General features: G+C 49.3%; 14 protein-coding genes and 1 non-coding gene across 15 annotated transcripts; 8 read left to right on the top strand and 7 right to left on the bottom strand.

Annotated features, from left to right (window-relative positions):
• Positions 1 to 98: 98 nt before the first annotated feature.
• BDW43DRAFT_289831 (uncharacterized protein) lies at positions 99 to 569 on the top strand (the record flags this gene model as incomplete). Its single annotated transcript, XM_032043439.1, has 1 exon — positions 99 to 569. A coding segment is annotated over exon 1 (241 nt), but the record flags the coding sequence as incomplete, so codon positions are not given.
• BDW43DRAFT_322488 (zinc-binding alcohol dehydrogenase family protein) lies at positions 99 to 1,564 on the bottom strand (the record flags this gene model as incomplete). Its single annotated transcript, XM_032049561.1, has 3 exons — positions 99 to 920; positions 958 to 1,272; positions 1,304 to 1,564. The coding sequence occupies 3 exons, from the start codon at positions 1,562 to 1,564 to the stop codon at positions 531 to 533; spliced, it is 966 nt and encodes a 321-aa protein (XP_031895770.1). The 3' UTR covers positions 99 to 530.
• A 669-nt stretch (positions 1,565 to 2,233) lies between these two features.
• On the bottom strand, positions 2,234 to 4,113 carry BDW43DRAFT_289828 (putative C2H2 finger domain protein (Kin17)). The gene is made up of 4 exons (XM_032043438.1): positions 3,919 to 4,113; positions 3,788 to 3,861; positions 3,530 to 3,710; positions 2,234 to 3,465 (listed from the first exon to the last, which is right to left on the bottom strand). The coding sequence occupies exons 1-4, from the start codon at positions 3,970 to 3,972 to the stop codon at positions 2,755 to 2,757; spliced, it is 1,020 nt and encodes a 339-aa protein (XP_031895769.1). The 5' UTR covers positions 3,973 to 4,113; the 3' UTR covers positions 2,234 to 2,754.
• Positions 4,114 to 4,289: 176 nt separating this feature from the next.
• BDW43DRAFT_289823 (putative chromatin remodeling complex subunit (Arp9)) lies at positions 4,290 to 6,862 on the bottom strand. Its single transcript, XM_032043437.1, has 3 exons — positions 6,714 to 6,862; positions 5,226 to 6,645; positions 4,290 to 5,169 (listed from the first exon to the last, which is right to left on the bottom strand). The coding sequence occupies exons 1-3, from the start codon at positions 6,741 to 6,743 to the stop codon at positions 4,586 to 4,588; spliced, it is 2,034 nt and encodes a 677-aa protein (XP_031895768.1). The 5' UTR covers positions 6,744 to 6,862; the 3' UTR covers positions 4,290 to 4,585.
• A 197-nt stretch (positions 6,863 to 7,059) lies between these two features.
• Positions 7,060 to 8,498, bottom strand: nctB (negative cofactor 2 transcription regulator complex subunit NCB2). The gene is made up of 4 exons (XM_032043436.1): positions 8,271 to 8,498; positions 8,183 to 8,209; positions 7,762 to 8,021; positions 7,060 to 7,693 (listed from the first exon to the last, which is right to left on the bottom strand). The coding sequence occupies exons 1-4, from the start codon at positions 8,455 to 8,457 to the stop codon at positions 7,574 to 7,576; spliced, it is 594 nt and encodes a 197-aa protein (XP_031895767.1). The 5' UTR covers positions 8,458 to 8,498; the 3' UTR covers positions 7,060 to 7,573.
• Positions 8,499 to 9,129: 631 nt separating this feature from the next.
• On the bottom strand, positions 9,130 to 10,060 carry BDW43DRAFT_303506 (SDR family oxidoreductase; the record flags this gene model as incomplete). Its single annotated transcript, XM_032045423.1, has 4 exons — positions 9,130 to 9,166; positions 9,217 to 9,587; positions 9,648 to 9,961; positions 10,021 to 10,060. 4 exons carry the CDS (start codon positions 10,058 to 10,060, stop codon positions 9,130 to 9,132), a joined length of 762 nt encoding a protein of 253 aa, XP_031895766.1.
• Positions 10,061 to 12,188: 2,128 nt separating this feature from the next.
• BDW43DRAFT_303505 (alpha/beta hydrolase family protein) lies at positions 12,189 to 13,570 on the top strand (the record flags this gene model as incomplete). Its single annotated transcript, XM_032045422.1, has 3 exons — positions 12,189 to 12,354; positions 12,417 to 13,057; positions 13,115 to 13,570. The coding sequence occupies 3 exons, from the start codon at positions 12,189 to 12,191 to the stop codon at positions 13,568 to 13,570; spliced, it is 1,263 nt and encodes a 420-aa protein (XP_031895765.1).
• Positions 13,571 to 13,792: 222 nt separating this feature from the next.
• Positions 13,793 to 14,703, bottom strand: BDW43DRAFT_315425 (SDR family NAD(P)-dependent oxidoreductase; the record flags this gene model as incomplete). The annotated part of the gene is made up of 3 exons (XM_032048055.1): positions 13,793 to 13,811; positions 13,879 to 14,537; positions 14,590 to 14,703. 3 exons carry the CDS (start codon positions 14,701 to 14,703, stop codon positions 13,793 to 13,795), a joined length of 792 nt encoding a protein of 263 aa, XP_031895764.1.
• A 563-nt stretch (positions 14,704 to 15,266) lies between these two features.
• Positions 15,267 to 16,829, top strand: BDW43DRAFT_303503 (NAD(P)/FAD-dependent oxidoreductase; the record flags this gene model as incomplete). The annotated part of the gene is made up of 3 exons (XM_032045421.1): positions 15,267 to 15,721; positions 15,774 to 16,572; positions 16,776 to 16,829. The coding sequence occupies 3 exons, from the start codon at positions 15,267 to 15,269 to the stop codon at positions 16,827 to 16,829; spliced, it is 1,308 nt and encodes a 435-aa protein (XP_031895763.1).
• A 192-nt stretch (positions 16,830 to 17,021) lies between these two features.
• Positions 17,022 to 17,111, top strand: BDW43DRAFT_t206. Its single transcript has one exon. It is a non-coding gene; the product is annotated as a tRNA-Pro (tRNA).
• Positions 17,040 to 17,538, top strand: BDW43DRAFT_199351 (uncharacterized protein). The gene has a single exon (XM_032039117.1). The coding sequence runs from the start codon at positions 17,075 to 17,077 to the stop codon at positions 17,366 to 17,368; it is 294 nt and encodes a 97-aa protein (XP_031895762.1). The 5' UTR covers positions 17,040 to 17,074; the 3' UTR covers positions 17,369 to 17,538.
• BDW43DRAFT_289798 (pyrroline-5-carboxylate reductase) lies at positions 17,040 to 18,604 on the top strand. Its single transcript, XM_032043435.1, has 2 exons — positions 17,040 to 17,645; positions 17,703 to 18,604. Exons 1-2 carry the CDS (start codon positions 17,618 to 17,620, stop codon positions 18,539 to 18,541), a joined length of 867 nt encoding a protein of 288 aa, XP_031895761.1. The 5' UTR covers positions 17,040 to 17,617; the 3' UTR covers positions 18,542 to 18,604.
• A 13-nt stretch (positions 18,605 to 18,617) lies between these two features.
• On the top strand, positions 18,618 to 20,466 carry BDW43DRAFT_322482 (putative proline oxidase Put1; the record flags this gene model as incomplete). Its single annotated transcript, XM_032049560.1, has 2 exons — positions 18,618 to 19,575; positions 19,629 to 20,466. Exons 1-2 carry the CDS (start codon positions 19,022 to 19,024, stop codon positions 20,464 to 20,466), a joined length of 1,392 nt encoding a protein of 463 aa, XP_031895760.1. The 5' UTR covers positions 18,618 to 19,021.
• A 182-nt stretch (positions 20,467 to 20,648) lies between these two features.
• BDW43DRAFT_289795 (uncharacterized protein) lies at positions 20,649 to 21,836 on the bottom strand. Its single transcript, XM_032043434.1, has one exon. It carries the CDS (start codon positions 21,183 to 21,185, stop codon positions 20,793 to 20,795), a length of 393 nt encoding a protein of 130 aa, XP_031895759.1. The 5' UTR covers positions 21,186 to 21,836; the 3' UTR covers positions 20,649 to 20,792.
• Positions 21,837 to 22,091: 255 nt separating this feature from the next.
• On the top strand, positions 22,092 to 26,145 carry treA (alpha,alpha-trehalase treA). Its single transcript, XM_032043433.1, has 4 exons — positions 22,092 to 22,485; positions 22,562 to 24,310; positions 24,361 to 24,648; positions 24,737 to 26,145. The coding sequence occupies exons 1-4, from the start codon at positions 22,474 to 22,476 to the stop codon at positions 25,928 to 25,930; spliced, it is 3,243 nt and encodes a 1,080-aa protein (XP_031895758.1). The 5' UTR covers positions 22,092 to 22,473; the 3' UTR covers positions 25,931 to 26,145.
• Positions 26,146 to 26,945: the final 800 nt, after the last annotated feature.

Below are 26,945 nucleotides of genomic sequence, written 5' to 3'. Positions count from 1 at the left end.
CCGATATGCTTTGTATAGACAGGATCTTCCATATCATAAGTTGAGTTGGATGGTAAGAGTCTATTCTATGTATATTATTGGGTTAAAGGCACTCTGTTAAAGAATCTACCAAATAGCTGGCGGCAATATTAAGGCAAGGTCCTCAACCTCCCGAGTGATACTTGGGGCTGAATTAGCACACCTAGCAACTTTTTTACGCAAATCATTTACTTTATGTATATGTTGTCTGTTGTAGAGAGCCAGTGCATGGATATAGCAGGTCAAGATCCTCAGCGTGGAATTGTGGATCCCATTCTCCGGGACATCAAATTAGCGCAAATCGCTGGCATGAGAACAGTCCCACTCCTGCTTTTGATCAAATCAGCTTCATTCTTTTCAGTATGTCTGCCAACTGTCTACCTGGCATTCCCAAACAGGAATATTGTCAGTGGTTGTGGAAAGATCCCAGGTCTAGGATGACTTTGCTATAACCCTGTTTTGGATGAACCGTTAATAATCAAGACTTTCGAATAATTACTTAGGAAGGACATTTATATAGAGACAACCAACTTCTTCGCACTGACTCCGTGGGCCAGCAGATCAACAGCCTCCTGTACCTGCTCTAACCCTTTCCCCACCACTTCCGACTGTGGCATATACTTAATCCTGTACCCCATAGCTGAAGAAAGCCATTGCCAAATGGCATTTCCAACCCCACTGTTAGCTATATCTGTCGCAAAATTTGTAACGCCTTTCACACTGTTGGTTGCCTTTTCTTCCGCACCTGGAATGACTGACGCCACCAATTTCCTCCCACCACTTCTATCGAGGATCTCACACGTTGCATTCAAAGCTGAATCACTAGTAATAGCCCCGTAAGCCCCGGCCACCTCTTTACCATCCAGGAATGCCACAATATCATCAACGAGAGTCGGATCTCTCTGATCGAAGCACGCACTCGCCCCCCAGACTTTTGACCATTTCATGGTTTCTTTTACTTGCAACACCGACAACGTCGTAGCCAGCTTGCGTAGCCATCTGTACGCCGCAAGCGCCAACGCTGCTACTGGCACCCCAAACCAAGAGCATCTTGCCTCGAGGGGGCTTTGTGCCATCAACAGAGGGCACATCAAGCCCAAGGGTCTCCTCCGCAAACAGAGAGCTGGCAGCAGTATTGATTCCTAGAGGCAGTACAGCGGCATCTTCATATGCCACCTCCTTCGGGATCTTAGCAATGAAAGGCAGATTCAGAACCACATACTGTTGGCATGCCGAGTAGCAATATTTGCCTTCCTTTCGGTTCAAACATCCAACCGCCAATGACACGATTCCCGACGGCATAGATACCGGCTAGGGAGGCATGAGCTTGGACAAACTCGCCGGCTACGTCGCAGCCCAGAATTGACGGGTAGTCTCCCAAGAGGATCCCAAGCTTCTGGACGCCAACGTCGGCTAGGTTTAGGGCTATAGCTTTAGTTTTGATGACGAGCTCGCCGGCTGAGGGAGATGTGTATGGTGCAGTATCCACGACGTTGACAGGCGACTGCTTAGCCATGAGCCATGAGGCGCAGTTGCTGCGAGGCATGATCGCTTTGTTGATATGGGTTGTATGATCCGATGGGGTTATATATGACTAACAAACGAGGACAATAATTATGAAGATGATACCGGAGATTAGGGCTTTGTTATCTAGAATAACCGTGATTCTTGTATGGTTCAACTAAGAATAGCCTAAGTCTGCTAATACCGATGCCCATCGCTATCACCGCTATCACCGATCTTATATCAAAGGCACACTATTTCATGAGCATTCATAACTTCTGCGCAGGGGATAATATGAGGAGGATTGCTGAGAAAGCTTGACACAACGACAATACAATCCCAAGTGGACTCTATACCGACTCGCACTATCATCTGACAATATCGGACTTTATGTTTTTATCGCCGCCTTTGATACAAATTGAATGTAAAATGTAAAAGGTCTCTCGGAACTGCTTTTGCCGTCTTCGATACCACCTATACGTACGGAGGGCTCGTCAACCATGATGCCGAGTTTTCAGTCCCCCCCAAGAGCAATATCAATACAAGACATGAAGGCATCTCGAACACAGGTCTTACAAGTATATGTCAGAAGCGGCAGCTGAGATCTCATATGCTACTCTTTCAGGTAACGTAATCACATAAAGCAATGCTTTGCTTATAACTGAACAACAATAATACATTGCAAAGCTAAGTTCATCTAATTGCTGTATATCTCGGAGTCCAGCAAATCAATAACATGTCACTTTCTAGGTAGACAAATAAAGATTGAGTCTTGGATGATTGCTCTTATCTAATAAAGTTTTTAATTTGGATATTTATAGCACTCTCCTCTAAATACCCCAGTCCCTGCTTAGGCTGGAAAGGTCTGTTCATAGTCGCCAGAAACTAAGAACTATAACCTCATACTATGAAAAGATTTTGTTAGTATCTATCTTCTTCTGGGTATCATTGCTCCGCGGTTTGCGACTGAGTTGTAACGAACTTTATTAAGCTAGGCGGCGAAGTCTCCGCAAAGCTGAGTTGTCGAGCAATATCACGACGTGCATTGTTGGCGGTATCAATTAGCCTCCCTATCCGCAACCAGATGATTTGAACCAGTTTAGCGGCGTCCACCAGGCATAACATGATTCCACGAGCATAGGTAGAGTCAAAGTAGCCTCTGGGATGAAAACCATCGCGCATTCGGGTCGCGATTGGACGTGTGTGAAAAGAGATCCGGAGGAATGATCGAGTTCAGGACAAAGACATCTTCGGGCGCTTAGGGTTCGGCATTCCGGAGGCTCCACGCATGCGCTTTCTCTCCATCGCCTCCATTTCCTGCTTCATGATCCTCTCCTGCTCACTCATCTTCTTGGGAGCTTCCATCACAGACCCCTTCTTCCCGGCCAGCGGGTTCTTCTTCGCCGCAGCAGCAAATACATTCTTCGGTTTCTTGTCACCAAACGACATAGACAGCTTTACTCCCGGCTTGGGTGCATCCTGAGTAGGAACCGGAGTCGAGTCCGTAGATGCAGCTCCAGCTGCAGGCTCCGGTGTCGCTGACGAAGCACCGTTGTCATTCTGCTCGGGCGACAGCGGCTTTGGCGATTCCGTCTTCGCCTCGCCGTTTGCCTTAGAACCAAACCCGATATTAAGCTTAACTTTCTCGCCCTCCTTTCGCTGCAGATTCCTCGCTTCAGGATCCACCTCCTCTTCCTTCTCCGCATTCTGCCTGGCCCTTTCAACCTGCTCCTGTATCTGCCGCTGCTCCCGCTCCTCATCACCCCGATCCTGACGCTCCTTCTTCAAAACAGCCTCCCGCCGTCTCATTGCCTCAGGACTCCGATCAATATACGAAATAAAAAGCCCTTTCTCCGTCTCCTCAACCCGACAAACGCCCTCGCGCCCAAGATAAGCCGCAAACTGCGAAAGACTCTTCCACTTCGTCGCATTCATATGAACATGCTACACACAATCAGCCTCTCACCCAAGTATAAACCCAGACCCAAAGAACAAGCAAAAAACTCACCGTCTTATCCGCGATAATTGTCTGATAAAACTGATTAATATGAACCTGTTTCTCACCATGCGACGTCTTCAACATATTAAGGAAGTTATTCAGGAACTCCTTGCTGTAATCTTCGATGTACTTTTTCGGGTCCTCGCCGACGAGTAAAGCCTGGCGAACGTGGCTCTCGCTTTGTACGTGACTTACGTGTCGAGATACAAATTAGTCGCGCACTCGGGGGAGTAGGGGAAAGCTTTTTGGTTTGGAATTCTAGCTCACCACTTGAAGCCGTTCTCATCTCGACACTGCTTCTCACATAGTTGGCAGAACCATCGGAGACGTTGGAGTCCTTTCTAGTTCCTGTTAGTTATGGGGGTTTTCTTTGGGGGATTTCTTGAGCTGGCGCGTACCGATTTGATCTTGTTGCTGAGGGCTTTGGCGCTTCCTGCTTCGGCACGCGGCATTTTTGGGAAGCTATATTAAGTGAATATGAGGTAAGGGTAGGCGTCGACTGGATATTTGTGCGGGTGTAATGTAAGTGTAGTGTGTTGAAGCAAGAATGTTGCGATGGCGGAGAGACGCTGTGGCGGAATGCGATAAGCACTCCGAATGGCTGGTGCTTTACTTATCCGGTCACGTGGTATCATCATTGTTCTAATTCGGTTAGTTGCAGGTCGATCGCCGTGATTGGTGGTGAATCGGAGTAAAGTAGTATGACTGGAGTTATGGTGGTGTTCTTCAAATTACAGCATAACGGCAGTTCTGTCCTGTCCTGTCAGACTTAGAAGTAAAAATTTGTTACATTGAGTACTATAGGTACCAGATAATTCAAGCCAGACTCCACCAATCCTACCGCATCCTGACAGAGTTGCTTTTCTAATAAAGGACGCCAGTATTAGAATACAAAAACCATATGTGAGACGACCAAGTGTCATGTTCAACAAAGCTTCAACGCATTAAATAACCCCCTGAGTAAGAAAAGAGAAGGAAAAAGGAAAAAAGATTTTCATGTTGAACTCAACCCAACTTGACGTAAGACAAAGCGTCAAATTCCATATAATTTTCTATTAAAGACGATCACATAGCATATTCATGGATTGCGGAGGGGCCGTTCTCGTTGTACTCCACACGGCTCATGAATCCCTTACTGACACCCTGATCATTAACGAAGATAACCTTAGAAGCAACCTGGGCTCCTAAGAATACCGCTTCCTCCATGCCATGGCCGCTACTTGGGGCACCTGGGCCTCCAGGTCCGACATTAGGGCCATTGCTCATTCCTGAGGCCCCGCTAGTGCCAGGAGCGTTGGAGTTGCTATGCTCCTTCCACTCCGGGAAGTACTCTGGAGGCTTCAGGGTCTTGACGGAGGTTGGGGTTTGAGAATGACCGGTGGAGCGGTAGTGGGAAGCCACACTGGGGTCCATCCCTGGGGTGCCTGGGGGTACGGGATTATTTGAATGCGTTGCAGCAACAAGAAGTGGGTTCACTCCATGGCCAGGAGTATTGTACATGGTTCCAGTCTGGCCAGGTGCCGGAGTGTTAGTTCCCCCCGTCGGCATGGGAGTGGAGAAATTGGACGGAAGCTCGGAAGTAAAGATGGTGGCAGATGGCGAGAGGACAAACTTTTGTGTGATGGTGTTAAGCAAAGCCTGCGTGAAACCTGTCTCCGTTGATAAGTGAATCTGTGTATACTGTGTTACGAACCAAGGAACATACCCTTAATCTTACTACCGTTACCAACAACCACCAACGAATCCCAAAGCTCGCTTCGCTTGCTCGAATCGGGCACAGCCAGGATAGTATGGTGGATTTGTGTTGCAATATCTTCCAGGATATTGTTGGTTAAGCGGTCGCCAGTGTGTTGCTTCTGAGTGGCAGAGAGGAAACGCTCAATGCCGACTTCAATCTCCCGTGTCTGGCGGATGTAACGTCTAGGGGCGTTGGCGGCATCTTTTTCCGGCTCCAATTGCACGTACTCTTCGAATTGGAACGAGGCCTTCTCTTTCTTAGAGTTGGGGAGACGAATGGGCTTCCCGCTTTGGTCGGTCGAGCCCTTTTTCGAACCCGACTTCTCCGCTTTTTCCTTTTCTCTGTTGGCTAGGAATTCGCTGGTGTTGCCACTGACAATAGCCGCAACATCTAACACACCCTCGTCTTCGTCTTCCCCATTAGCACCTTCTGGGCCTGTCTGGGTGCCCTCACCGGGACCCCGAGGAACAGCATCATTAGCCTTGCCTTCTTCTCCTCCTGTGGAAGCTGAAGCAGCAGGGTTGGTATTCTGCCGTGCGGTGGTGGCAGTACCCGGGAGAGGAGTGCCAGCGGGCAGGATCTCAGTAATATTACTCCTCTTCAACTGTTCACACATCTCTCTTGAAAAGCCCTTCGACTTCAGCAGCTCCTGGAGTCTGTCCGTCATGTAGTCACCACCGCACCCTTCCAGGGCAATTCCTCGTCCATGCTCGTTAACGAGGAAATCGGTGACAGCAGTAACATCCACCTTACCCTTACCGACATCGACAACGGTCGCAGTCGAAGTACCGTATCCGTAGCAGACAGCAAGGGCAGAGTCCATCATACAAAAAGCGGGCGTCTTGAACTTCTCGAACACAAACTGCGTAATCGCCTCTCGGTCGCGCGCTGACCAGGCCGGTTGGGAGATCAGCATGATCGGTGTATGAAACGGGGGACTCAGTGTATTATAAACATGCGTAAGAAGAGCAAAGAAACACGGCCAGTCGATAATGCGCCCATTTTCGATCGGGAAGGTAGCCCCCTCATCTGATGTAGCATCCTCCTCGTAGAAGATCTCCTGGACCTCCTGTTTCGGCTCTCCATTCGTTTCCTGGCCCTCGGCGGACTCTGCTTTGCCCTCTTGCTGGCCGTCCTCGGGCTTGGAGGCCTCCTCGTTGTTACCGGGAGCGGTGGGTTCCGCATCTTTCATCTCGACATCTTCCTTGGGCGCGTCCGTCCCATTGCTAGGTTTCACCTCCTGTCGTCGCTCGCGGATCTTATATGGTTCATATTCGCCTTTCTTTTCGGCAGGGAACATCCGCGTGGGAAATCGAAAGCGAGCGGGTGTGAATGACTCGGGGAGACCCAGTTGCGCCAGGGTCACTTGCGAGCCTGGCGCAATTATCTAAAGGGAGGAGATCAGTACGGCGTCGTCCCGGGCCGCGGGAGGGCAGTGAATGGCGGGTGACGTACCAAAATGTGCTCGTCTTTGAAAGGCGGCATGGTGGAGGATGAGGCTTGGGGAATCGTCGCAATGCTTCGGGCCTCAGAATGCTCCGCGGTGTTTGCAGGACACTTTGCGCGCGAGAGGTTGGAAGACTTCCCCTTTGGGCTAAGCGCGCCCGTCACGTCTGTGCTTCCATTTCTTACAGTAAAACTGAGGGCGGTTGTAGTAACTTATGGTACGGTACCTCCCTAGTTCTTTTTTACAAATTCACTATAATTCTCAAACGGTCGGCATGTTCAGCTCAAGTCATACAAGGGCGTGACTGAATCTATTCCTTTTATGATGTGGATTGTTCACTTTACACGGGGGAAGGTGGCTCTAGGCAACATGTACTAATATATGTCTTTGATGACCGAATAGTATCACCAGTAATCATGTGTGACATTATTCTTCTCAAACCATTAATTCACCCATATTACTCTTACTACTCAGACTATCCGTTGTCGCACAAAAAATATGCCATAGCATAGTTATGGTGACCTATTAATAGAAACCAGAGTAAATAACTCACTTTCAGTTCACCGCAGAAAATTAAGAAAGAAAATAAGTATCACTGATATCTCAAGATGACAACCCATACACAATTGCCATTGCGTTCGTAAAAGTATTCTGTATTTGAAAGAAAAATTCGAGTAATTCATGCAACGATACTGAAGAAAATAAGAAAATCATGAAACCAGCCGACCCTGTCAGAAACCATAGTTTCAATCCCAGACAACCTAAACTCCGAGATTTCGTCGTCCGAAAGGCAAAACTCCGAATCCGTTCCCTCTATGACCAGCAAGAGTCAAATCGCATTGCATTTTCGTATCTGCAACCTGGACCTTTACTCCGGGGCAGCATGGTACTTCTCAGTAGCCGAGCGAAACAGCTCCTGTTGCTGTCGTAACAACTCTTCCTCCGACAGTCCACTCTGTTCCATCTTACTTTGCTTCTTTTCTCGCGACTATGTCATGGGATACACGTGTCAGCAACGCCCGGGCCATCAGCGGTACATGCAAGGGCTCTACCCACCTTCAACTGCTCCTTGTGCTCCTCCGCCACAGCCAGTACCTCCGGGACATAATCTCCAAAGCCAAGATCACGTAGAGCCCGCTCTACATGTTCACAGGCGATTGTTTTCTTGGCCTCTTTCTCGCTGATGTCATTGGCTTCAGAGGAGATCAAAGTGATGAATTCGACGCAGCATTCCATGAGGAGATCGCGGGCATCTTTGGAAAATGTCTGGCCGGAAGAAGGGGGTAGAATCTCGGTGATAATTTTTTGGACCGTCGCTGGATCAGTCGCAATCAGTTAGAATGGAATGCGCTTGCAGCAAAATCTGTAGAGACAATATATTGCAGTCGGCAAGTGACAGGACAGGACGCGTAGTTTGAACACCTAGCGTATCGACGCTGGTCGAAGGGACTGGAGGCTGAGCGGCTTGGAGGCATACCTTTGGGAAGCGACAGGTCATCGTTCGCTGAAGTCGATCGTCAGTCAGCACTATTGATAGTTTGCGCCAAGACGAACAGAATACTTACCACTGAACTCTCGATCTGACATAGTGTATCTTATTAACGAGTAATGGTGGGGGACAGAGGAAAGAAACACGCCCTCGCGCACAAAAGCACTGTTGTCAACGTAAAGGATCACCTTTTTTTCCCAATGCGCGGGGACTATACTTTCAATAAATAGTAGCGTTGATCGAATGGCAGACGCGGACTGCATCGGGTCGGAACAACCAGTGGGTACTGTCGGCAGAATACTACCGCTTTTGGGACTATTTCTTGGCTGAAGTTTTTTTCCCATCGTCTTCTTCCACATACGCTTCACCCACAACAATGGAAGCGAGAATATCCTTTTATGCTGAGGATTTCGAAATTTTCCAATTCGCAAGTCTTGCGAGGCACTAATATCAAATGGTATGTTTACATTCTCGTATATTTTCATTTTACTACAATGATGAACAATGTTGTCGCCCCTATCATACCTTTCATGGTGACGTACACTGTCCAAGCCAAACGGACTACTGATATTTGTTTACACTTTTTGATTGTTTCGTCCAAAACTTGTGTGGGCTTCGCTAACGGTCATGAAGTATTCCAGGCAGTAATTATGTCCTCTGGACCAAGGTTCGGTTAGGTTGGATCTTTCGGACAATATTGCAACGAGCTTTGGAACACAAGGTAAGCTTCGGATTTTTTATAATATCTAGAATTTTTGTATGATGAACCAATACACATTCCATGCTAAGTATGAAGGTGCTTTGCATCTAATGCTTATGAAAATGTACTGCTTTTCATCTTTCGGCTGATTACACCACTGTTTCCTGTTCTATGTCTACATCTTCTCCGATATGATGGTATATACTAACTGTCTGTCAAGCTGATAGGTTGTAAATCACGCCTGGAAGGCATCGAGAGCTTTGTCATTCCACCTGCCGTGGGTCAGCTTTGTAGAATCAGAGGACGTAGAATAGAAACTTACGATAGAAACTTGCCCGATAATTCCTTAGGAGCATCAAGCACCAGCTTGGCCATAACGTGACCAGGCTGTTCAGGCTTGAGCAGTTTTCCCTCCTTGTGGACCGCAGTGAACTTGGAATGGACCTGTGGCTCTAGCGTCGTAGCATGGTCCTCTCTCAATTCGCGCTGCATCTCGGTGTCAACCATTCCTGGTCGCACCGAGACTGTTGTGACCTCGGGCTCTTCCTCGCCCAGACTAAGCGCAAGATGGTTCATTGCCGCCTTAGTCGCGCCGTACAGACCCCAACCTCGGTATGCCGACACGGAAGCACCAGAAGAGGTGAAGATGAGCTTGCCCTTCGTCTCACGAAGCGCCGGGAGACCAGCTTTGATCTACACAGCTGATTAATATTCAATCACCTTTACACTCTGAAAGGGAAGCCATGAACTCACAAAAGCAACAAAGCTGATAAAGTTCACGTCGAATCCATGCTTCCACTGCTCGGGATTGGCTTGGGCGATCTTGCCTACTTGTCCCAGCACACCATGGTTCAGAACCATTCCATCTAGACGGCCAAAGGACTTGAGAGCTAGGTTGACGGCCTTCTGGCCAATGGACAAATCGGCAAGATCGCCATTAAGCACTTCGACCTGCTTTGTATATTGCTCCTTGAGCTTCTGGAGAGGTTCGACACTGCGAGCGATCACGACAACATTGTGTGATTGAGGGGAGGTGAGGAGGTACTTTGCGATTGCGAGACCGATGCCTATAGTAGGTAGCTGTTAATCAAATGCGCGTTGTTAGTTTCAACTCGGTGCTGCTAACCTCTCGAGGCACCGGTGACAATAATAGTCTTAGCAGACATTTTATGTGACAAAATTTATGAGAACAGGATGAATAAATGAGAACCGAGGTTGAGAATTGACTTCCAAAGAGTGGGAGCGGAAAAGAAATCGAGCTCCCATTGGCGGTGATGTAATTTCTGCATTAAATTTGATTTAATGAGGGGCATAAATGTGTATACCTCAGGCATCAGCAGGGCTCACCCTGTCAGGTTGATAAGCCTGACAATTATTATACACTGAAATGCAAGCAGGCAGCCTACTCCCCACCAGCAGCCCACGCTTCTTCAATCGCAGATAGAAACCGATCGGCAATGAAAAACCCTTCTCCGTCAACTTGGGAACAAAATCGATTATGCGAGTCCTTTCAGACTTATACTTCATGGTCACACTGACAGTATACAAATAGGCGCATAGAAGATAGCCTCGAGATACGAATTCTGAAGACCGTTTTCTGCATGTTGGAGAGCACCTTTGGCTTGCTCGGAGCTCGTCTGGTGTGTCATCGCTGGCAATTCGCAATTCAGGGTGAGCCAAACCGGATCATAAAACATCTGCGAAATATCTACGTTAGCGCCATGGTAGAATGCTAGCATGACGTCCGTAAGGCTTCGGTCATTTTCGCTTGTGTACCAAAGAAGGGAGGCAATGATATCTTACTGGGACTGTGATGCAATGCAGGTCAGTTCAACCCCTCGACATTCATGTTCACTTAGGCTCTTTTCAGAGCGCGCGCGATTCGCGGTGTCCTGCTGTGAACCCAACTCAATACTTTGTCTTTTCCAATGCGCCGTCCTAGAATTTGCTGAGCTGAATCCTTAGTTATATATTGAAGAGTGAAGTGATACTTACAGCCACTGTATCTTAGCCCACATCTCAAGGTACTCGCAGAAGTAGTCTAAGAGTTGATCATCGGGTGATGTGGATTTATCTTGCTCGTGCGAGGGAAAATTGTACATCCTCGAAACCAGATGGCACGATCGAGAAGATAACTCCACATCGATGTCTTGCTCTAGACATAAGGCTCTCAAGGCATTCATGATACGGGTTAGCCTGCGCATAGACCGCAGCAGCGGGGTCTGTTCAGGAGAGTCACCATCTCGCTGGACAATAGCATGTATTTAGAAAACCCACATGCACCAAGTCTGCCCTGAAAGTTCCTCTAAGATCTAAAATGATGTAAGTTAGACTCTCCTGCGGTGTACGGCCAGGTTTACGTTACCTGGACTAAACTAAGCAGAAGAGCGCAGGCTAGAAGAACGTCCAGTTTGCTGCTCCTTGCCGCCTCTCCGATGCCCAACGAAACCGACTTCTGTAACTGATGTCATTGTGTAATGAGGTCTTTCTTCCCGTGCTTCGTCGAGTTCTGGGAAGCGTAGAAACCCGCAAAAGGCGAGACTGTGTCTTGCAGTATTTTGTTCTCGTGGATCATCGATTTCTTTCCGTTCACGGAAAAGATAGTCAGGAGTGTCGGCGAGAGCCTGAGGGCAAAGAAGAATGCATTATGATAGCGCTCAAGTCTGACTGTCAATAAAAGCTTGTGTGGCCTTAGGTCGAGCGACTAATAGCTTTGAATAATGGACAAGGTAGATCCCGATGCTCGTGGAGAGGCACACTCTACCCCTTTCCGCGTGCATGCCATACACGGTCGAGAGCCGTTACACTTAGTGGATCAGTATCTATAAGGAGCTCAGGAGTCTTTGATGTTCCTACATACTTTAATATGGTCTCTTCGGCAGCGTTCGCACCGGTGACCAAGTCGACGATATCACGAGCACCACAGGACATACTACCGAGGCCATCAACTATCAGCAGTCATTCAGTATTACTTAGCTCTTTGTGAGTGAGTTATTTGATTAAGGGAGGCAGGCAGTGGGATCAAAGATGAAGTTGATACAGAATCTAAATGCGCAAGAGTTCCTGGGTTAGGGTTTCCCCACTTTCGCGACGTTATTTCCCAAAGTAGAATAGCTGCTTTGGTGGGGTGTTGGGGTGTCACATACGTAACGAAGCCCTACCTCTACAAGGGGATGACGAATCCATCCGCATCAGCCATCATTTGATGCGTCTATACATTATGAAGATCATCCCGTCTTCTCGAAGAATACCTAGGCATGCTCCATTCTTCGTTCTCAGACTTTGCAATCAACCATGTTGGCTTTGGCTGTATTGCTCAGCCTCGCGGCGCCATCTCTGACAGCTGCAAGGGCTGCTGCGAACCTCGACGTCTCAACCGTAACCCACGAGGCCTACGGGCGTGGTGTTATATGCCAAGTAGTCCTTGACGCTGCCCAGACAGAGGATAGAGCACTGTTCGGTATGGACTTCGACTTTGATTTCTATATGCCACAACATCGAAGTTCTCCAAGTCGCAGCCAGGTGATCTGTTGAAATTTGAGGCCGTTGATCCAGATGGCCTTGATGTGATCACCGGAATGTCTGCCTATCGCTTCCAGTATACATCTCGGGATTTAAACGGCTCCCCTATCCCGGCTACCGGGTTCATCGGTATCCCATACACATCTTTCCGCAAAGACAGAAAATATCCAGTTATTGCGTACGCCCACGGTACTATCGGCGTCTTTGCCGGATGTCCACCTTCTACTACCCCCACCCTCTACGACTATACGGGCTGGAGCATTCTCATAGAGAAGGGATACGACATCGTCTCACCTGACTATGCTGGTCTCGGGAACAACTACACGCTGCATAAATATCTGAATTTTCCCGCACATGCCAATGACCTCTACTACAGCTTGATTGCCGCTCGGAAGGCCTTTCCTGGAGTATTCACGGACGTGTGGATGAGTGTCGGGCATTCCCAAGGAGGCGGCGCTGTCTGGAAGCTCTCCGAGAGCAATATGCTTCAAGCTGGAGCCGCCGGAAAGTACCTAGGCACCGTCGCCTTAGCACCTGCCTCCGAGATATATGACATGACTTTGCTAGGTATCAAAATACTAGCGCAGGCCTCCAACTATGCTTCATATGACATACTCTACGAATCAATCTGGCTCCCATTCGTCATCGAATGAGTCTTCCCTAACATGAGCCGCGCGCCATTTGCCGAACCACTTCAGAATAGAACGAAGATCGCCAACATTACACAAGCTTGCAATTATGCTGCCATGTCACTCGCGTATGGGCTGCAACCCTCGGGCCTGTTCACTCCTGCGATCCAGAACAACGCAGATTTCCAGAAGTGGCAGGACTTGGTCGCCCCCGCAAACGGTGCCAAAGCCAGAGAGCCTATGATGATCATCCAAGGGTTAAATGACACGGCCGTCCTGCACCAGACCACTTTTGCCTCTTTCATGGATACATGCCGCTACGGGAATGAGGCACACCTGAGGCTGTATCCTGGAATGGACCACTCTGATGTGCTGACCGCGAGTTCCCCTGAGTGGTTAGCCTTCATTAATGGTCGCTTCGCTGGGAGGAAGAGCACGGGTAATTACAGTATCATTACACACCGGCCGTTTGATGCTGCTCATGTGGTTACTGATCCCGAAGCTAAGGAAATCGCAAGCATATGAGATAGAGAGATGATATGGAGATGCGGCAGATACAAAGCATTGGATTTCCAGCACTGAACACAGGTTTTGGTTTGTGATATATGAATACATTACTTGCGTAGTACAGTGCTTTCTCAATTGTTAGTGTTGTTTAAACTTTGTTGTGTACATCAATTTGATCTCTCTTTCACACTGTTTACTATGAAGGCCATTCACACAAATACCGCATAGCCTGTATAACGTTTATCTACAACCCCTAGTCCTGATATATATGGTTAGGACCTTGCCGTAGCAGTCATACCTACACACCCCAATCACACAATCAATACATCGCAAATCCCCCAGCAGCAGCAATAGATTGCCCCGAAACCCACCGGCTCTCCTCCGACGCAAGCCACGCGACAATCTGCGCAACATCATCAATAGTCCCCAACCGATGCTCAACCGGGGTAGCAGACTTCTGCCTCTCCACCACCTCTCTCGGGATATTATCCAACATGGCCGTTTGCACCGGCCCAGGGTTAACAGCATTCACCGTATGCAGAGCATCACCTAGCTCCGCGGCCCAACACCGCGTCAAACCCTCCAAAGAAGCTTTAGACGAACAATAAAGCGACAAATTAGCGAACCCCTCCCGTGCAGCGACAGAACCTATATTGATGATCCGGCCGGGTGCACGGAGATGGGGCAGAACGGCCTGCGTTAGAAAGATGGCGGCGCGGACGTTTAGGTCGTAGACGAGGTTGTAATCTTCCACGGTGAGATCGTACAGGGACCTTACGACTTCGACGCCGGCATTGTTGACCAGGATATCAATATAAGGCCCGAACGCTTGAATCGAGGCTTCGACGATAGTTTGTGCAGCGGAGAGTTGGCGGAGATCGGTGCGGACTTTGGCTGCACTTGAACCGTTCTTGAAGCTTTTGATGTGCTCGATTAATTGATCAGCGATCGATTCGCTGCTCATCGATGTATACGTTATCAACACCTACTCCACAGTTAGTCAAAAACCAATATATTGGGCAATCAAGCAAACCCACTTTGGCTCCTCTACGGGCCAGTTCTTCAGCGAGACCGGCGCCGATTCCCCTCGTTGCGCCCGTGACAATGGCGACCTTGCCAGCCAATGTTTGGGGTCTGGGATCTGCGGCCATCTCGCATTGACTATAGTATCGAAAAACGAGTCTACACTTCCACACGGATCTTCTTCAGTGTCCATTCGAGCAGCTGGCCGGAAGACACTATGTCGCTATTTATCACTTTTCCTCCCGTGCCACTTCCCTGAAATATAGCCAATCACGGTGTTGTACAAGGATAAATATCTTTAATTGAATTGGTCTCCGACCCGATAAATGTCGTGTTGCCCGAAGAATATCGGGCCTTTTGTCACAGCCTGCCAAACAAGGCATTAATCTACCATGACTTCATGTAGTTGCCTTAGAAACACAATGTCCAGTGCATCTCCCAGTAAGAATCACGACGCTCAGTCCCATCCTGTAAGAACATTATCATTTAGTCCAACACCTGTCTCTCTTGGCGCAATGGGGGATCTAAAAACTCCAATCTAATCTCCGCTTCTACCCCGCGAGATAATCAATGTAACCCCCCATTGATTACATATCAATAAACCCAAACCATTAGAGCTATTTCAAGAGCACAACAAACCAAAGTACTATAAAATCAGACCATCAAACACCCCCCAGATAAATCTTTCAGAATGCCAACAGTAATACTAGGCGGAGGAATCATCGGCTCCGCAACCGCCTACTACTTATCCGAGACCCATTCGGCAGAGGATATTCATATTGTGGAGACCTCGTCGGAACTATTTAGCTCTGCGTCTGGCTACGCTGCTGGATTTCTAGCGAGTGATTGGTTTGCCCCGTCGGTTGCGTCTTTGGGAGAACTCTCTTTTGACTTGCACGAGGCTCTGGCCAGTGCAAATGGGGGGTGGGAGAAATGGGGGTATATGAAAGGGACGGCATTGAGCTTGAATACGACGATTATCCGGAGGGATGGTTCTCGGGGAGATGAATGGATGAAGGAGGGTGCTAGTCGAGCGGAGACTGCTTCTGGGTCGAGTATGTCGGGTATTGAACCGGCTCCGGCTTGGTTGACGGTTCGGCCGGGGGTAGAGGTGGAAAGGCTTAGTGATGTTGATACTGCTCAGGTGTTAGTACCGCTCTATATTCTGAGGTTAGATGCTGGTATTGACAGAGCTTAGTGATCCGCTAAGACTATGCACATTCCTGATGGAAACGGTAACATCTCGCGGTGTCAAGCTTCACCACCCAGCCAAGGCTACTTCACTTGTTACAAACGAGGCTGGCATTATCACCGCTGTCAAGATCGCGAATCTCATCTCAGACATAGAGTTCATGATTCCATGTACCCACCTGGTCATCTGTGCGGGTGCGTGGACTCCACAAGTTTTTGGGGGCCTCTTTCCTTCGGCTGGGGTATCCATCCCTATCTCGCCATTGGCTGGGTACTCCCTCGTGCTCCGTTCTCCGAGGCATACGTTTGAACATGAACAGAAGACTTACGGAGGACGAAGCCATGCTATCTTCACCTCGAACCCTTTTTCTTGTGGCTTCAGTCCGGAGATTTTCTCGCGACGGGGCAGCGAGATCTACGTTGCCGGTCTGAATGATCCACGGATGCCGCTCCCCTCTCGCGCGGAGGAGTCTCGCAACTTGATAAATCAAGATGAGATGGACAGATATAAGGGCGTGTCAGTTCAGCTCATGGGAAACCCCGCGGATAGTGATACTGGGTCTACGATACGCAACACGGATGACCTGGAGGTTATTCGAGAGGGACTATGTTTCCGCCCTGTTGCCGATCAGGGTACACCTATTATTTGCCGGGTGGATGATAAATTGCTGGGAGGCAGTGTGAAAACAGGTGGAAAAGGTGGTGTTTTTGTTGCATCTGGGCATGGCCCTTGGGGTATTGCATTGTCTTTGGGAACTGGTCGGGTCGTGGCGGATATGGTGGAGGGTGTGCTGCCGAGTGCCGATGTAAGTGATTTAGGGCTGTGAGCAACACTTTGCTGTCTGAGATATTCGGTCGCTGTAGGTTTACCATGGGGTATGATTTTGATTCTCATGTAAGGGTGGATAAGCGTTGTTCGCCGTATGGAATTGTTTCGATTAGGGCCCTAGTATTTGATGCCTTCGGATAAAATGCCAGGGGATGTATATATATATCTACAGGGTCTTAGACATACAAAAACTTACGTGGACAAAACTGCCCAAGTTACAGCCAGTCATATTAGATGTACTTTCAAGATGCACCTAACATTTCAAAGTATACATATATACACAAGAGTCTACCTAAAATAAGACAAGGAGTAACATACAGAATAAACATACAGAATAACCTCGACAATTTGGTGATCGTAAGAAAGTAGGTTGGGCTTGTGTGGAGCCTTTCATATATCAAACTCTTGAGCGCCAATCATACAGGTGCCCGGGTGGTCTAGTGGTATGATTCTCGCTTAGGGAAATAACCCAAGCATATATGCGAGAGGTCCCGCGTTCGATCCGCGGCTCGGGCCTTTACTTTTTCTTTTTCTTCCTTATATTGCCCTCTATTATACATATACACATATCTCTTTTCTTGACTGCCAACTGCCCATCGCTTTGGTCTTTTTCTTATCTTATCAGGCAAGCCCGTGATGATGCAATTTCCCTGCCCATATGCGGAGTCTGCTTCCTTAGTACCAAAATACTATGTCCGAGTATAGTTCGTAGTACTCGTTACGAACACGAAGTCAAACTTTCCTTTTACTCTAATACTTACTTACCCACATAATTGCACACAAGCTGATCGATTGTGTTAACAAGCTCTACACCCCCTTAGCCATATTCTATCGAAAATTTATGTCCATTGAAGTGCCCGGAGAAAAATCCGACGAACGTGCCGATGAACCCCATATCAGGGACTTAAGCTCGGAATCTCCGCCCGACACCTCCATCCATATATCTCTCTGCAACTATCAAAAACACCTTCCCCCTCCAACCAACAACCAACACATACCTAGTAAATAAGTCACCCACCAAAATGTCAACCCTCGCATTCATCGGCTGCGGTACGTCCTCCCCTTCCCCCCTCGCCCACCGTACCACTAACTAAAAAACCACACCAGGAAACATGGGCTCCGCAATCCTGAGCGGCCTCCTAGACGCCACCCGCTCGGAACCCCAAACCGCCAAAATCACCCACTTCAACATCAGCACCAAGAGCGCCGCCTCGGCCTCCAATCTGCGCACCACCTACTCAGCCGACGCATCGCGCCTGACCATCACGCACGGCGCAAACGTCCGCGCAATGCAAGAAGCCGACATCATCATGCTAGCATGCAAACCCTTCCTGGCGCAGGACATCCTCTCGCAACCAGGCGTGGCGGGCGCCCTCCTCGGCAAATTCGTAATCAGCATCATGGCAGGCAAATCCGCGGCTGAAATCAGCGAACTCATCTACGCAGGAAGCGGAAGCGGCGTAGCCGAGGACAAGAAGCCCGTGATCGTGACGGCGATGCCGAATGTTGCGGCGCGGCTGCGGCAGTCCATGACGATTGTGGAGGAGAATGCTGCGCTGTCGGCGGAGCGGGCGGAGATCCTGCAGTGGATTTTCGGGCAGATCGGGCGGGTCAAGTATGTGGCGCCGGAGATGGTGGATGCTGGGTCGATGGTTTCTGGGGCGGCGATGGCGCTGGTGAGTCTTGCTGTTGATGGGATTTTGGATGGGGCTGTTATGGAGGGTTTTCGGCGGGGGGAGGCGTTGGAGGTTTCAGCGCAGGTGTTGGAGGGGCTGGCTGGGTTGTTGAGGGAGGGGGTGCATCCGGCGGTTTTGAGGGAGAGTATTTCTTCGCCGAGGGGATGTACAATCCAGGGGCTTTATGCGCTGGAGAAGAATGGGGTGAGGGGGGCGTATGCTGAGGCGTTGGTGAGGGGGACGAAGCATTTGAGGGGGGAGAAGGAGTAGGGTAGATACGTAAGTATGGGTCTGTATGTATATGTGTAGTGGAGGGTTGGGGCTGGGGCTGGGGATTATCGGATTCAATCTTGATAGAGATAATAGACTTTCATGGCAAGACTCCGTGTCGGTGTGTGTCTTGTGGTGGCGGAGAGAGTATACGTGAACCAGAAACGCAAGGGGGAATACAATACGCATGTCACTTCCGCACGGAAACCCTAACCGAGCTAGATGCGGATTCCCCCTCCGACAGCCATCTGTTCAGTCTTCATTCGGCCCACGATCATACCTTGCTTCGCCCTATCACTTCAGATCAACGATGATCCTAGCTCAAAGACCAATCGGTCTGCAAGCCGCCTATCGAGTTCCCCGGAGGAAAACATAACTGGCAGGCATACCCCTCCCACGAGTGAGTAAATCGGAAGATAAATACTGTAGAAAAGGAGTAAGAGACGAATATCGGCCTCTGCTAGACACAGTTGTACTACCATGAAGTCGAAGGCATTCTGGCCGAAAAAGCCAGAAACGTTTTACACTGCATCTAAATCTCTAGCCGATGCAGCACCATCCACCCACCGTGCCGTCTTCCATGCCTCACCCGCACGGAAGAAAGCGCCTCTCGCGGACGTGCCCACGAAGGCTCTACTTCGCTCATTGTTTCTGACGTCAGCGATGGCGTCGCCTCTTCTGAAGCCGTCCATATCGGTGCTGAAATATGTCATCGACTCCAAATCGCCGTTTCTCAATCCCTCCAAGAACCCCATCATGAACTACATTCTCCGCACCACGATCTACAACCATTTCTGTGCCGGCGTCAACGAGAACGAAGTCCGTAACACGGTCCAGAATATGAAGTCTCTCGGCTTCAAGGGCGTGATCCTCGGATACGCCCGGGAATCCGTCGCAAAGATCGACGCCGCCGGTTCGCACGTGGAAGAATGGAAGAATGTACAGGCCATTGCAGACCGTGCGGTGGACGAATGGAAAGAGGGCAATTTACGGACCCTGAAAATGGTCGGAAAAGGAGACTATATCAACATCAAGTATGTGCCGACGCACATCAGATGAGACATGCAAGACATTCTGACGCAACTAGATTCACGGGCGCCGGCCCTGTCGCCGTGGAAGCACTCGCACGCGGTGACCCCGTCCCACCAGCACGTATCAAGCAAGCTATCACAGAGATCTGCGAAGCGACTGCCGCCCAGGGTTCACGGTTCTGGATTGATGCTGAGCAACAGGTGTTCCAACGGGCGATTGATGCCTGGACGATCGAACTTATGAGACAGTTCAACCGTGATGGCAAGGTAGTCGTGCTCAATACCATCCAGGCGTATTTGAAATCCTCCGCCGAGAACGTCCACCGCCATCTTGCTCTAGCGGGGAAGGAGGGCTGGGCTCTGGGAATCAAGCTGGTCCGGGGCGCTTACATCGCACATGATTATCGGGATCGTATTCATGATACCAAAGCGGACACGGATCGGAACTACAACCACATCGTGGAGAGTCTGCTTACGCACCAGTCTCCGTTCCGGAATTTAGAGACGAAGTTTCCGGACGCGCGGCTTTTCGTCGCAACTCATAATGCGGAAAGTGTGCGGAAGGCATACTCAATCTCTCGACATCGGATCCTGAACGGCTTACCCACAATACCCTTGGAGATGGGTCAGTTGCAAGGGATGGCGGATGAGGTGAGCTGTGGGCTATTGGCCGAGTATCAACCGGAGTTCGAAGAGCTACGGGGCGGAAAAAGTCCAGTGGAGGCATCTGTGTTCCCTAAGGTATTTAAGTGTTTGGCATGGGGGTCTATAGAGGAGTGTCTTCATTTCCTGTTACGCAGGGCGGTTGAGAACCAGTCGGCAGTGGTGAGAACACAGGACACGGCGGCGGCAATGAGAGAGGAAGCATGGCGACGACTTGGGTGGAGACGGTGAATTGTCTTTTTCTTTTTTTTTTATTTCCAATTTGACCGTACTCTATGCCTAATTGCATGGATTATGCTGAAATGATCGACAACCTGATACCTAGTTATGAACCCGACAAACCAACCAATGTAAATCTCATCGTGCCAAGCTCATGGGCACTATTGCACGACGAATAGTCAAGAAGGAAAAATTTTTTTTTTTTTTAAAAAAAAAAAGAAACCCCGATACCCATGCATGCTTAGTGAGATCCTGATATCGGACCCCAAAGCCGAGCTTGGAAATCAACTCCATAGAAGCACCAACCCAGCGATGAAACTCAGCTGAAACATCAAAATTCAAAGCAAGGGCCCTCGCGTAGATTTTAAGAACCTTACAACCTCCACATAATGCTCGTCATCCCTATCTAGCACTGCGTCCTCTTCACACGCTTCCAGGAGCTCCAGCACATATTCCTGACAGTCCCATTCGAGTGTCTCGTTGTCGACCCGCGCGGCGTCGACCACTGCTTTGACAGTGGGCACATCTGGGTCTCCGATTTCGCTGACAAGCAAGGACATGATTAAGTTCTCAGAGTCGGAAGGCTTGCCGTGAGATGTCATTTTCTGGAAGGAGGGGTGTTCGCCGTCGACTTCGAAGATAAGATCTTCGGTTGCGGTGTGCAAGTGAAGAGCCCAATGCTGGTAGTTACCATAGCGAGGACGGTAGATTGCGACAAAGAGGGAGGTCATAGTTAATATCTGTCCTGTAGATGGGAGACGGGCATGGGTGGTTGTGGTTTATGCACGGACTGATACTGGTCGGGACAATGGGTTCCGCACTGTCGGGGGTGGAGTTGGCGAAATTGTTATACTAATTATCATCCCAGATTGAAAAGGAGACAGGGAAGGTAGTGAATAGCCAGAATATTGAGACAAAGAGCTACAACTAGTCACTTCCAGATTCAGGTCATGAAATATTGTGAATGTTGCCTGATAGGCATACAATCTGCTGCCTCAGCCAACAGGAATGCACCGTCGTAGACATCTCCTGAATAAAACAGACTAATTTTATGCTAAATTAAGGTTGTTTTAAGTGCCTCAGGTAACATCCTTGTGGGTATCAGTATGCTGCTACCCCTTGCTAGTGCTGTGACCAGCAATACATAGACTCTACAACTGTTGATTGCAGAGCTCGAAATCATACTATTATTCTCTATGTACATGAGAGGATAATGAAGATATAAATCTATATGATTTGAAGAAGCTGTATGATCTTCTTTGTCGCTGGTGAGAAGTATAGCGTCTCTAAGTGTATCTGAGAATCCTCAACGCTAGGCCCTAACCTAGAAACCTACGGAGTACAGTGCTGTGAAACACTTGGCGATAGAAAAAGGAAGAAGAAATAAGAAAAATTAAAGAAACAAGGAGTTCCACCATTTATTGGAATTCCTCTATTCCTTTTAACCTTAATACTATTAATCTTAGTCACTGTTAAGGAGGGGCAATGGCGCCATAATCTGAATGCAACCATGGGATAAGATGGCCAAGACGTGAGGGAAGTCCAATGTAACCCGAGCGGACAAATATTAGCCACACTTAGGACTTGAACAACTCGGGATCGGTCCCTTTTCCCACCCCCCACGGCCCAATCCCGACTTTTCCAGGTGAGTCGGACTCGGTATAGCGGGATGTGGCTGGTTCAACCCCGCAAAAAAGACTTCTTTTAACCACTCTTGGCCAATACTACCCTTGGGTCACTACGTCGAGTCTGTGCGACGAGTGGAGGAAGCAATCCTTCATTGGGAAAAATTACCTCAACGTGGATCCGAGTACCGTGGAAGTGTCTAGTTTGAGTAGCACGCTTTTAAATCGAGCGCGTGGTAAACTCCGCACTGGTGCATTTGGGATCTGCGGCTAATTTCCCCGTCCAGGATACGAGTGTGGGGATGGACTATTTAAGTGCCATCCTGGTCCTTGATTTCACTCTACAACGTCTGCTCCATTCAACTTTTCACTACTGCCTAGGAGGGCACTGACAATGAAACTTAGGGTAAGCAGCGATTCTACTATCAAGATGATACGCAATAAGACTTCAAATGGAGAGCGACAGAGCTGACTAAAGCCAGAACCTGGCGCCCTGGGCGCTGCTCTTCGACCTCCCAGCAGCAGTTCACAGTTTCCCAAGCCAAGGTGCTCAAGGTAAACTTGACCCCCGTGTCGCAAAACTATTGAAGCGACACGAAGGCCCAGGACAGAAGGCCGCAGATTCGGACCACGTCTATCAGACCAAGTTCGATGGCGTGACATGGGATGAGGAGAATTGGGTTCTCGCGACAACCACACTCGACCAGGGCCATTACCAGTCGCGAGGCTCCGTAGCAAATGGCTATCTTGGTATCAGCGTCGCTAGTGTTGGCCCCTTCTTTGAGCTCGATCAAGAAGTGGACGGTGATGTAATCAATGGCTGGCCGCTCTTTTCCAGACGTCAGACATTTGCAACTATTGCGGGCTTTTTTGATTCTCAACCGACCACCAACGGAACCAACTTTCCATGGTTGTCTCAATACGGATGGGACACGGCTATCAGTGGTGTTCCCCACTGGAGTGGTCTCATCCTCGACTTGGGCGATGGTGTCTATCTGGACTCCACCGTAGATGCTGAAAGCATCACTGATTACCAGTCCACGTATGACTTCAAGGGTGGCGTTCTGTCCTGGTCATACACCTGGTCTCCTAGAGACAAAGGATCTTTCAAGATCACCTACCGCCTGTTCGCCAACAAGTTGAACATCAACCAAGCTGTGGTGGATATGGAGATCATCTCATCAGACGATGCTGAAGCGACTGTAGCAAACGTGTTGGACGGGTATTCAGCAGTTCGCACTGACTTCGTAGAGTCTGGTCAAGATGATGGTGCTCTCTTCTCGGCCGTGCGCCCCTGGGGCATCCCCGACGTCACCGCTTATATCTATGCCAACCTGACTGGGTCAGCCAACGTCGACCTGTCCTCCCGTACTATCGTGACCGAGAAACCCTATGTGAACACCAACGATTCGTCGGTCGCGCAGACAGTTAATGTTAAGTTCACCGCGAACGAACCTGTTCGCATTACAAAGTTCGTTGGTGGAGCCTCTACTGATGCGTTTACCGAGCCCAAACAAACAGCGAAGGCTGCAGCATCTGCCGCACTGGCAGCGGGTTATACCGGCTCTCTGGAGTCGCATGCCTCAGAGTGGGCGAACATTATGCATGAGAACTCGGTCGACCGCTTCACTGACCCGACTACCGGCAAGCTCCCGGATGACCAGCACGTCGTTGACTCAGCTGTCATCGCTGTCACAAACATTTATTACCTGCTGCAAAATACCGTGAGTAAGAACGCTATTGCAGCTGTCTCTAATGCCCCTATCAACGAGACTAGTTTCTCCGTTGGTGGGCTCACCTCCGATTCCTACGCCGGCCAAGTCTTCTGGGATGCTGATGTCTGGATGCAACCGGGTCTCGTCGCGTCGCATCCCGAAGCCGCACAGGGTGTGACCAACTACCGCGTCGCCAGATACCAACAGGCGAAGGACAATATCAAAACAGCATTTGCCAGCTCCAAGAACCAAACTCGGTTTGACCCTTCGGCAGCAATCTATCCGTGGACCAGCGGTCGTGTAGGAAACTGTACGGCGACGGGTGCTTGCTTCGACTACCAGTATCACTTGAACGGTGATATTGGGCTCTCGATGATCTATCAATGGGTCGCTAGCGGCGATACACAACATTTTCAGGACCATCATTTCCCCATCTACGACTCGGTGGCTACAATGTATTCCAATATTGTTGAGCGCAATGGATCTAGCTGGACCCTAACGAACATGACGGATCCGGTAGCTACCGCCATGCCTAATCCTTCTGTCGCATTACTAATTGATTGTAGGATGAATACGCAAATCATGTCGACGCAGGCGGCTTCACTATGCCTCTCATTGCGCAGACTCTGGAAAATGCCAACGCCTTCCGTGAGCAATTTAATCTCGAGCCCAACGACACCTGGGCCGAGATCTCCGAGAACGTCTTATTGCTGCGCCAGAACAACGTAACCCTCGAGTACACCTCAATGAACGGTACAGCTGTAGTCAAGCAGGCGGACGTCGTCCTAGTTACCTACCCACTTGCATATGAGAGCAACTACACAACTGAGATGTCCCTCACAGACCTGGACTACGTATGTTTCCCAATATATCCCCCTTTCGACACCTCTGCCATCCATTTAAACCCTAACAATACATTCTAACGCTAAACGACTCACATAGTACGCAAACAAACAATCTGCCGATGGCCCTGCAATGACCTGGGCCATCTTCTCTATCGTAGCAAGCGACGTCTCACCATCCGGATGCTCTGCCTATACCTACCACCAATATTCCTACGATCCTTACTCCAGAGGCCCCTTCTTCCAGCTCTCCGAACAAATGCTCGACAATGCAAGCATAAACGGCGGCACACACCCAGCCTTCCCATTCCTCACTGGACACGGCGGTGCCAACCAAGTCGTCCTCTTCGGATACCTGGGTCTCCGTCTCCTGCCCGACGAAGCCATCCACGTAACGCCCAATCTCCCACCGCAGATCCCCTACGTCAAATATCGAACCTTCTACTGGCGCGGATGGCCCATCGCTGCCGAATCAAACTATACCCACACCACCATCCGTCGCGATACAGAAACAGCCCCCCTCTCAACAGCCGACGAACGATTCCGCAACACCTCAATCGAAGTACACGTCGGCAGTGAAACAGACTCCAGCTCGGACGCAGAAATCTATAGTCTCTCACCCACCGGAAGCCCCCTAGTGGTCTCTAATAGAATGACCGGTACCATCCCCACAATGCCAGGAAACCAAATCCAATGCCAACCCATCACCTCCCGGGACCCGTACAAGGCCGGCCAATTCCCCATCTCCGCCAACGACGGCGCAACATCCACGAAATGGCAGCCGGCATCCTCCAACCTCTCCTCCATTACCGTCGCCCTTGCAGACACGCAGTTGGCCAACGCCGTCTCCGGGTTCCATTTTGACTGGGCTTCCGCGCCGCCTGTGAATGCGTCGGTGATTTTCCACGAGGAGGCTATCGAAAACCCGGCTGCCGTGTTCGCGTCCCAGTCCCAGCTCCAAGATCAGGGTCAGTATCGGGTTGTTCTCACGTTGACGGATATTGAGCCTTCCACGATTTATACGGCTGAGGAGGCTAATGAGGTGCGCATTCCGGTGGGGAATACCACGACTGCGCAGCTTAAGGATAGTGTGCAGCCGTCGCGGTATGCGACTTTGTTGATTTCCGGGAACCAGGCTCTTGGCACTGACCAAGAGGATACGGGGGCCACAGTGGCGGAGTGGGTGATATTGAGTCAGGGTAGTCAGTTTCCGTCGGCTGGTGCTAACTCGCAGAAGAGGAGTATCCGTGTCAGAGAGAAGAGCTTGTTGGAGAGACTTAAGAGGTGGATTTAATTGATTGATAGGATAGATTTATGAGAGAGGATTTTATGTGAAGTGATTGACTGATTGTACAATTATACCTTGGAATAGAGAGTCGTCAGCTATTCAAGAGATCTGATTATTAGGGCAATATATGAAGTTTTATCAATACGCAGAGAGTGGCCGATAACTTAGCCTTACACTAACGCCAGCCAATGTTGGGCCAACATTAAATCCGACGAACTATTTATTCATTTAATTAATTGTCTATGGTGTGATTGAAACCTCGTAAATACGATCCCCTGTTGAGAAACAGTCGCTTCTCCAGTGTCCAGGTGTGCGCGAAAGACCAGCCCTTCAGTTCTCCTTTCAACGCCTACTGCCATAGCGGGCATCCCGTTGATTAGGATCCTCTTGGAAATAAAATCCTTGATAGAGAGGTAATACCTAATCAAACCCCCACTGACGCCTTAGTCTTTCTGACATCTGTATAGGGCTATACATACATTAGTAGTCTACGCATATCGCATTGACTATATCCACGTGTCGACATCGACACGAACAAAGAATCTAAGTCTGGTGTCAGCACATTCAGATTCGCCATCGAAATATTTTTGTTGATGGGCGTCGTTTACCATGCTCGGCTTTTTATTGAAGGGAGTTCTACTGTAGCCGATGACTGTCATTTCCTGTATCCAACGGTGTGGTTCCTGTTGCATGGATGGATCATATTTCTATTCGTTCAGTATAGGTGAATGCAAGCATGTACGGTCTGGGATATCAATCTAGCTATGTATCGTAGTTGTTGTCCGCTCTCTTTTCTTCCTTGTTGACATATCACGGTTCTGTTTTAACGATGGACTGATGGAGTGTGCGAATAATGAAATAACATCAGATATAGTCATGAAGGCGCGAGAAACGCTTCCCGTAAAGTTCCCATCTGATCATAGCAGTATAGCCAACCGGTTGTCGTATTTACTATGTAAAGTCTACCCATATATCTCTTTCAGCGAACATGTAGTCGAATATATACCTTTCTGGATACTCA

The sequence above is a fragment of the Aspergillus alliaceus genome (assembly GCF_009176365.1).
Source record: "Aspergillus alliaceus strain CBS 536.65 unplaced genomic scaffold BDW43scaffold_58, whole genome shotgun sequence".
Taxonomy (NCBI): Eukaryota; Fungi; Ascomycota; class Eurotiomycetes; order Eurotiales; family Aspergillaceae; genus Aspergillus; species Aspergillus alliaceus.
This window is presented reverse-complemented; position numbering and strand designations above follow the sequence as displayed.

Coding starts and splice junctions, on each gene's coding strand:
- BDW43DRAFT_289828 (XM_032043438.1), bottom strand. CDS start 3,972: ATGCCGCGTGCCGAAGCAGGAAGCGCCAAAGCCCTCAGCAACAAGATC. Junction 3,711..3,787: donor GATGAGAACGGCTTCAAGTG/GTGAGCTAGAAT, acceptor TCGACACGTAAG/TCACGTACAAAGCGAGAGCC. Junction 3,466..3,529: donor CAATTATCGCGGATAAGACG/GTGAGTTTTTTG, acceptor GATTGTGTGTAG/CATGTTCATATGAATGCGAC.
- BDW43DRAFT_289823 (XM_032043437.1), bottom strand. CDS start 6,743: ATGCCGCCTTTCAAAGACGAGCACATTTTG. Junction 6,646..6,713: donor TCAAAGACGAGCACATTTTG/GTACGTCACCCG, acceptor TCCTCCCTTTAG/ATAATTGCGCCAGGCTCGCA. Junction 5,170..5,225: donor TAACGGTAGTAAGATTAAGG/GTATGTTCCTTG, acceptor CAACGGAGACAG/GTTTCACGCAGGCTTTGCTT.
- nctB (XM_032043436.1), bottom strand. CDS start 8,457: ATGCAGTCCGCGTCTGCCATTCGATCAACGCTACTATTTATTGAAAGT. Junction 8,210..8,270: donor GTCAGATCGAGAGTTCAGTG/GTAAGTATTCTG, acceptor GATCGACTTCAG/CGAACGATGACCTGTCGCTT. Junction 7,694..7,761: donor AGCACAAGGAGCAGTTGAAG/GTGGGTAGAGCC, acceptor CCCATGACATAG/TCGCGAGAAAAGAAGCAAAG.
- BDW43DRAFT_199351 (XM_032039117.1), top strand. CDS start 17,075: ATGCGAGAGGTCCCGCGTTCGATCCGCGGCTCGGGCCTTTACTTTTTC.
- BDW43DRAFT_289798 (XM_032043435.1), top strand. CDS start 17,618: ATGTCAACCCTCGCATTCATCGGCTGCG. Junction 17,646..17,702: donor CCTCGCATTCATCGGCTGCG/GTACGTCCTCCC, acceptor AAACCACACCAG/GAAACATGGGCTCCGCAATC.
- BDW43DRAFT_289795 (XM_032043434.1), bottom strand. CDS start 21,185: ATGACCTCCCTCTTTGTCGCAATCTACCGTCCTCGCTATGGTAACTAC.
- treA (XM_032043433.1), top strand. Junction 24,311..24,360: donor TAACGAACATGACGGATCCG/GTAGCTACCGCC, acceptor AATTGATTGTAG/GATGAATACGCAAATCATGT. Junction 24,649..24,736: donor CCCTCACAGACCTGGACTAC/GTATGTTTCCCA, acceptor CGACTCACATAG/TACGCAAACAAACAATCTGC.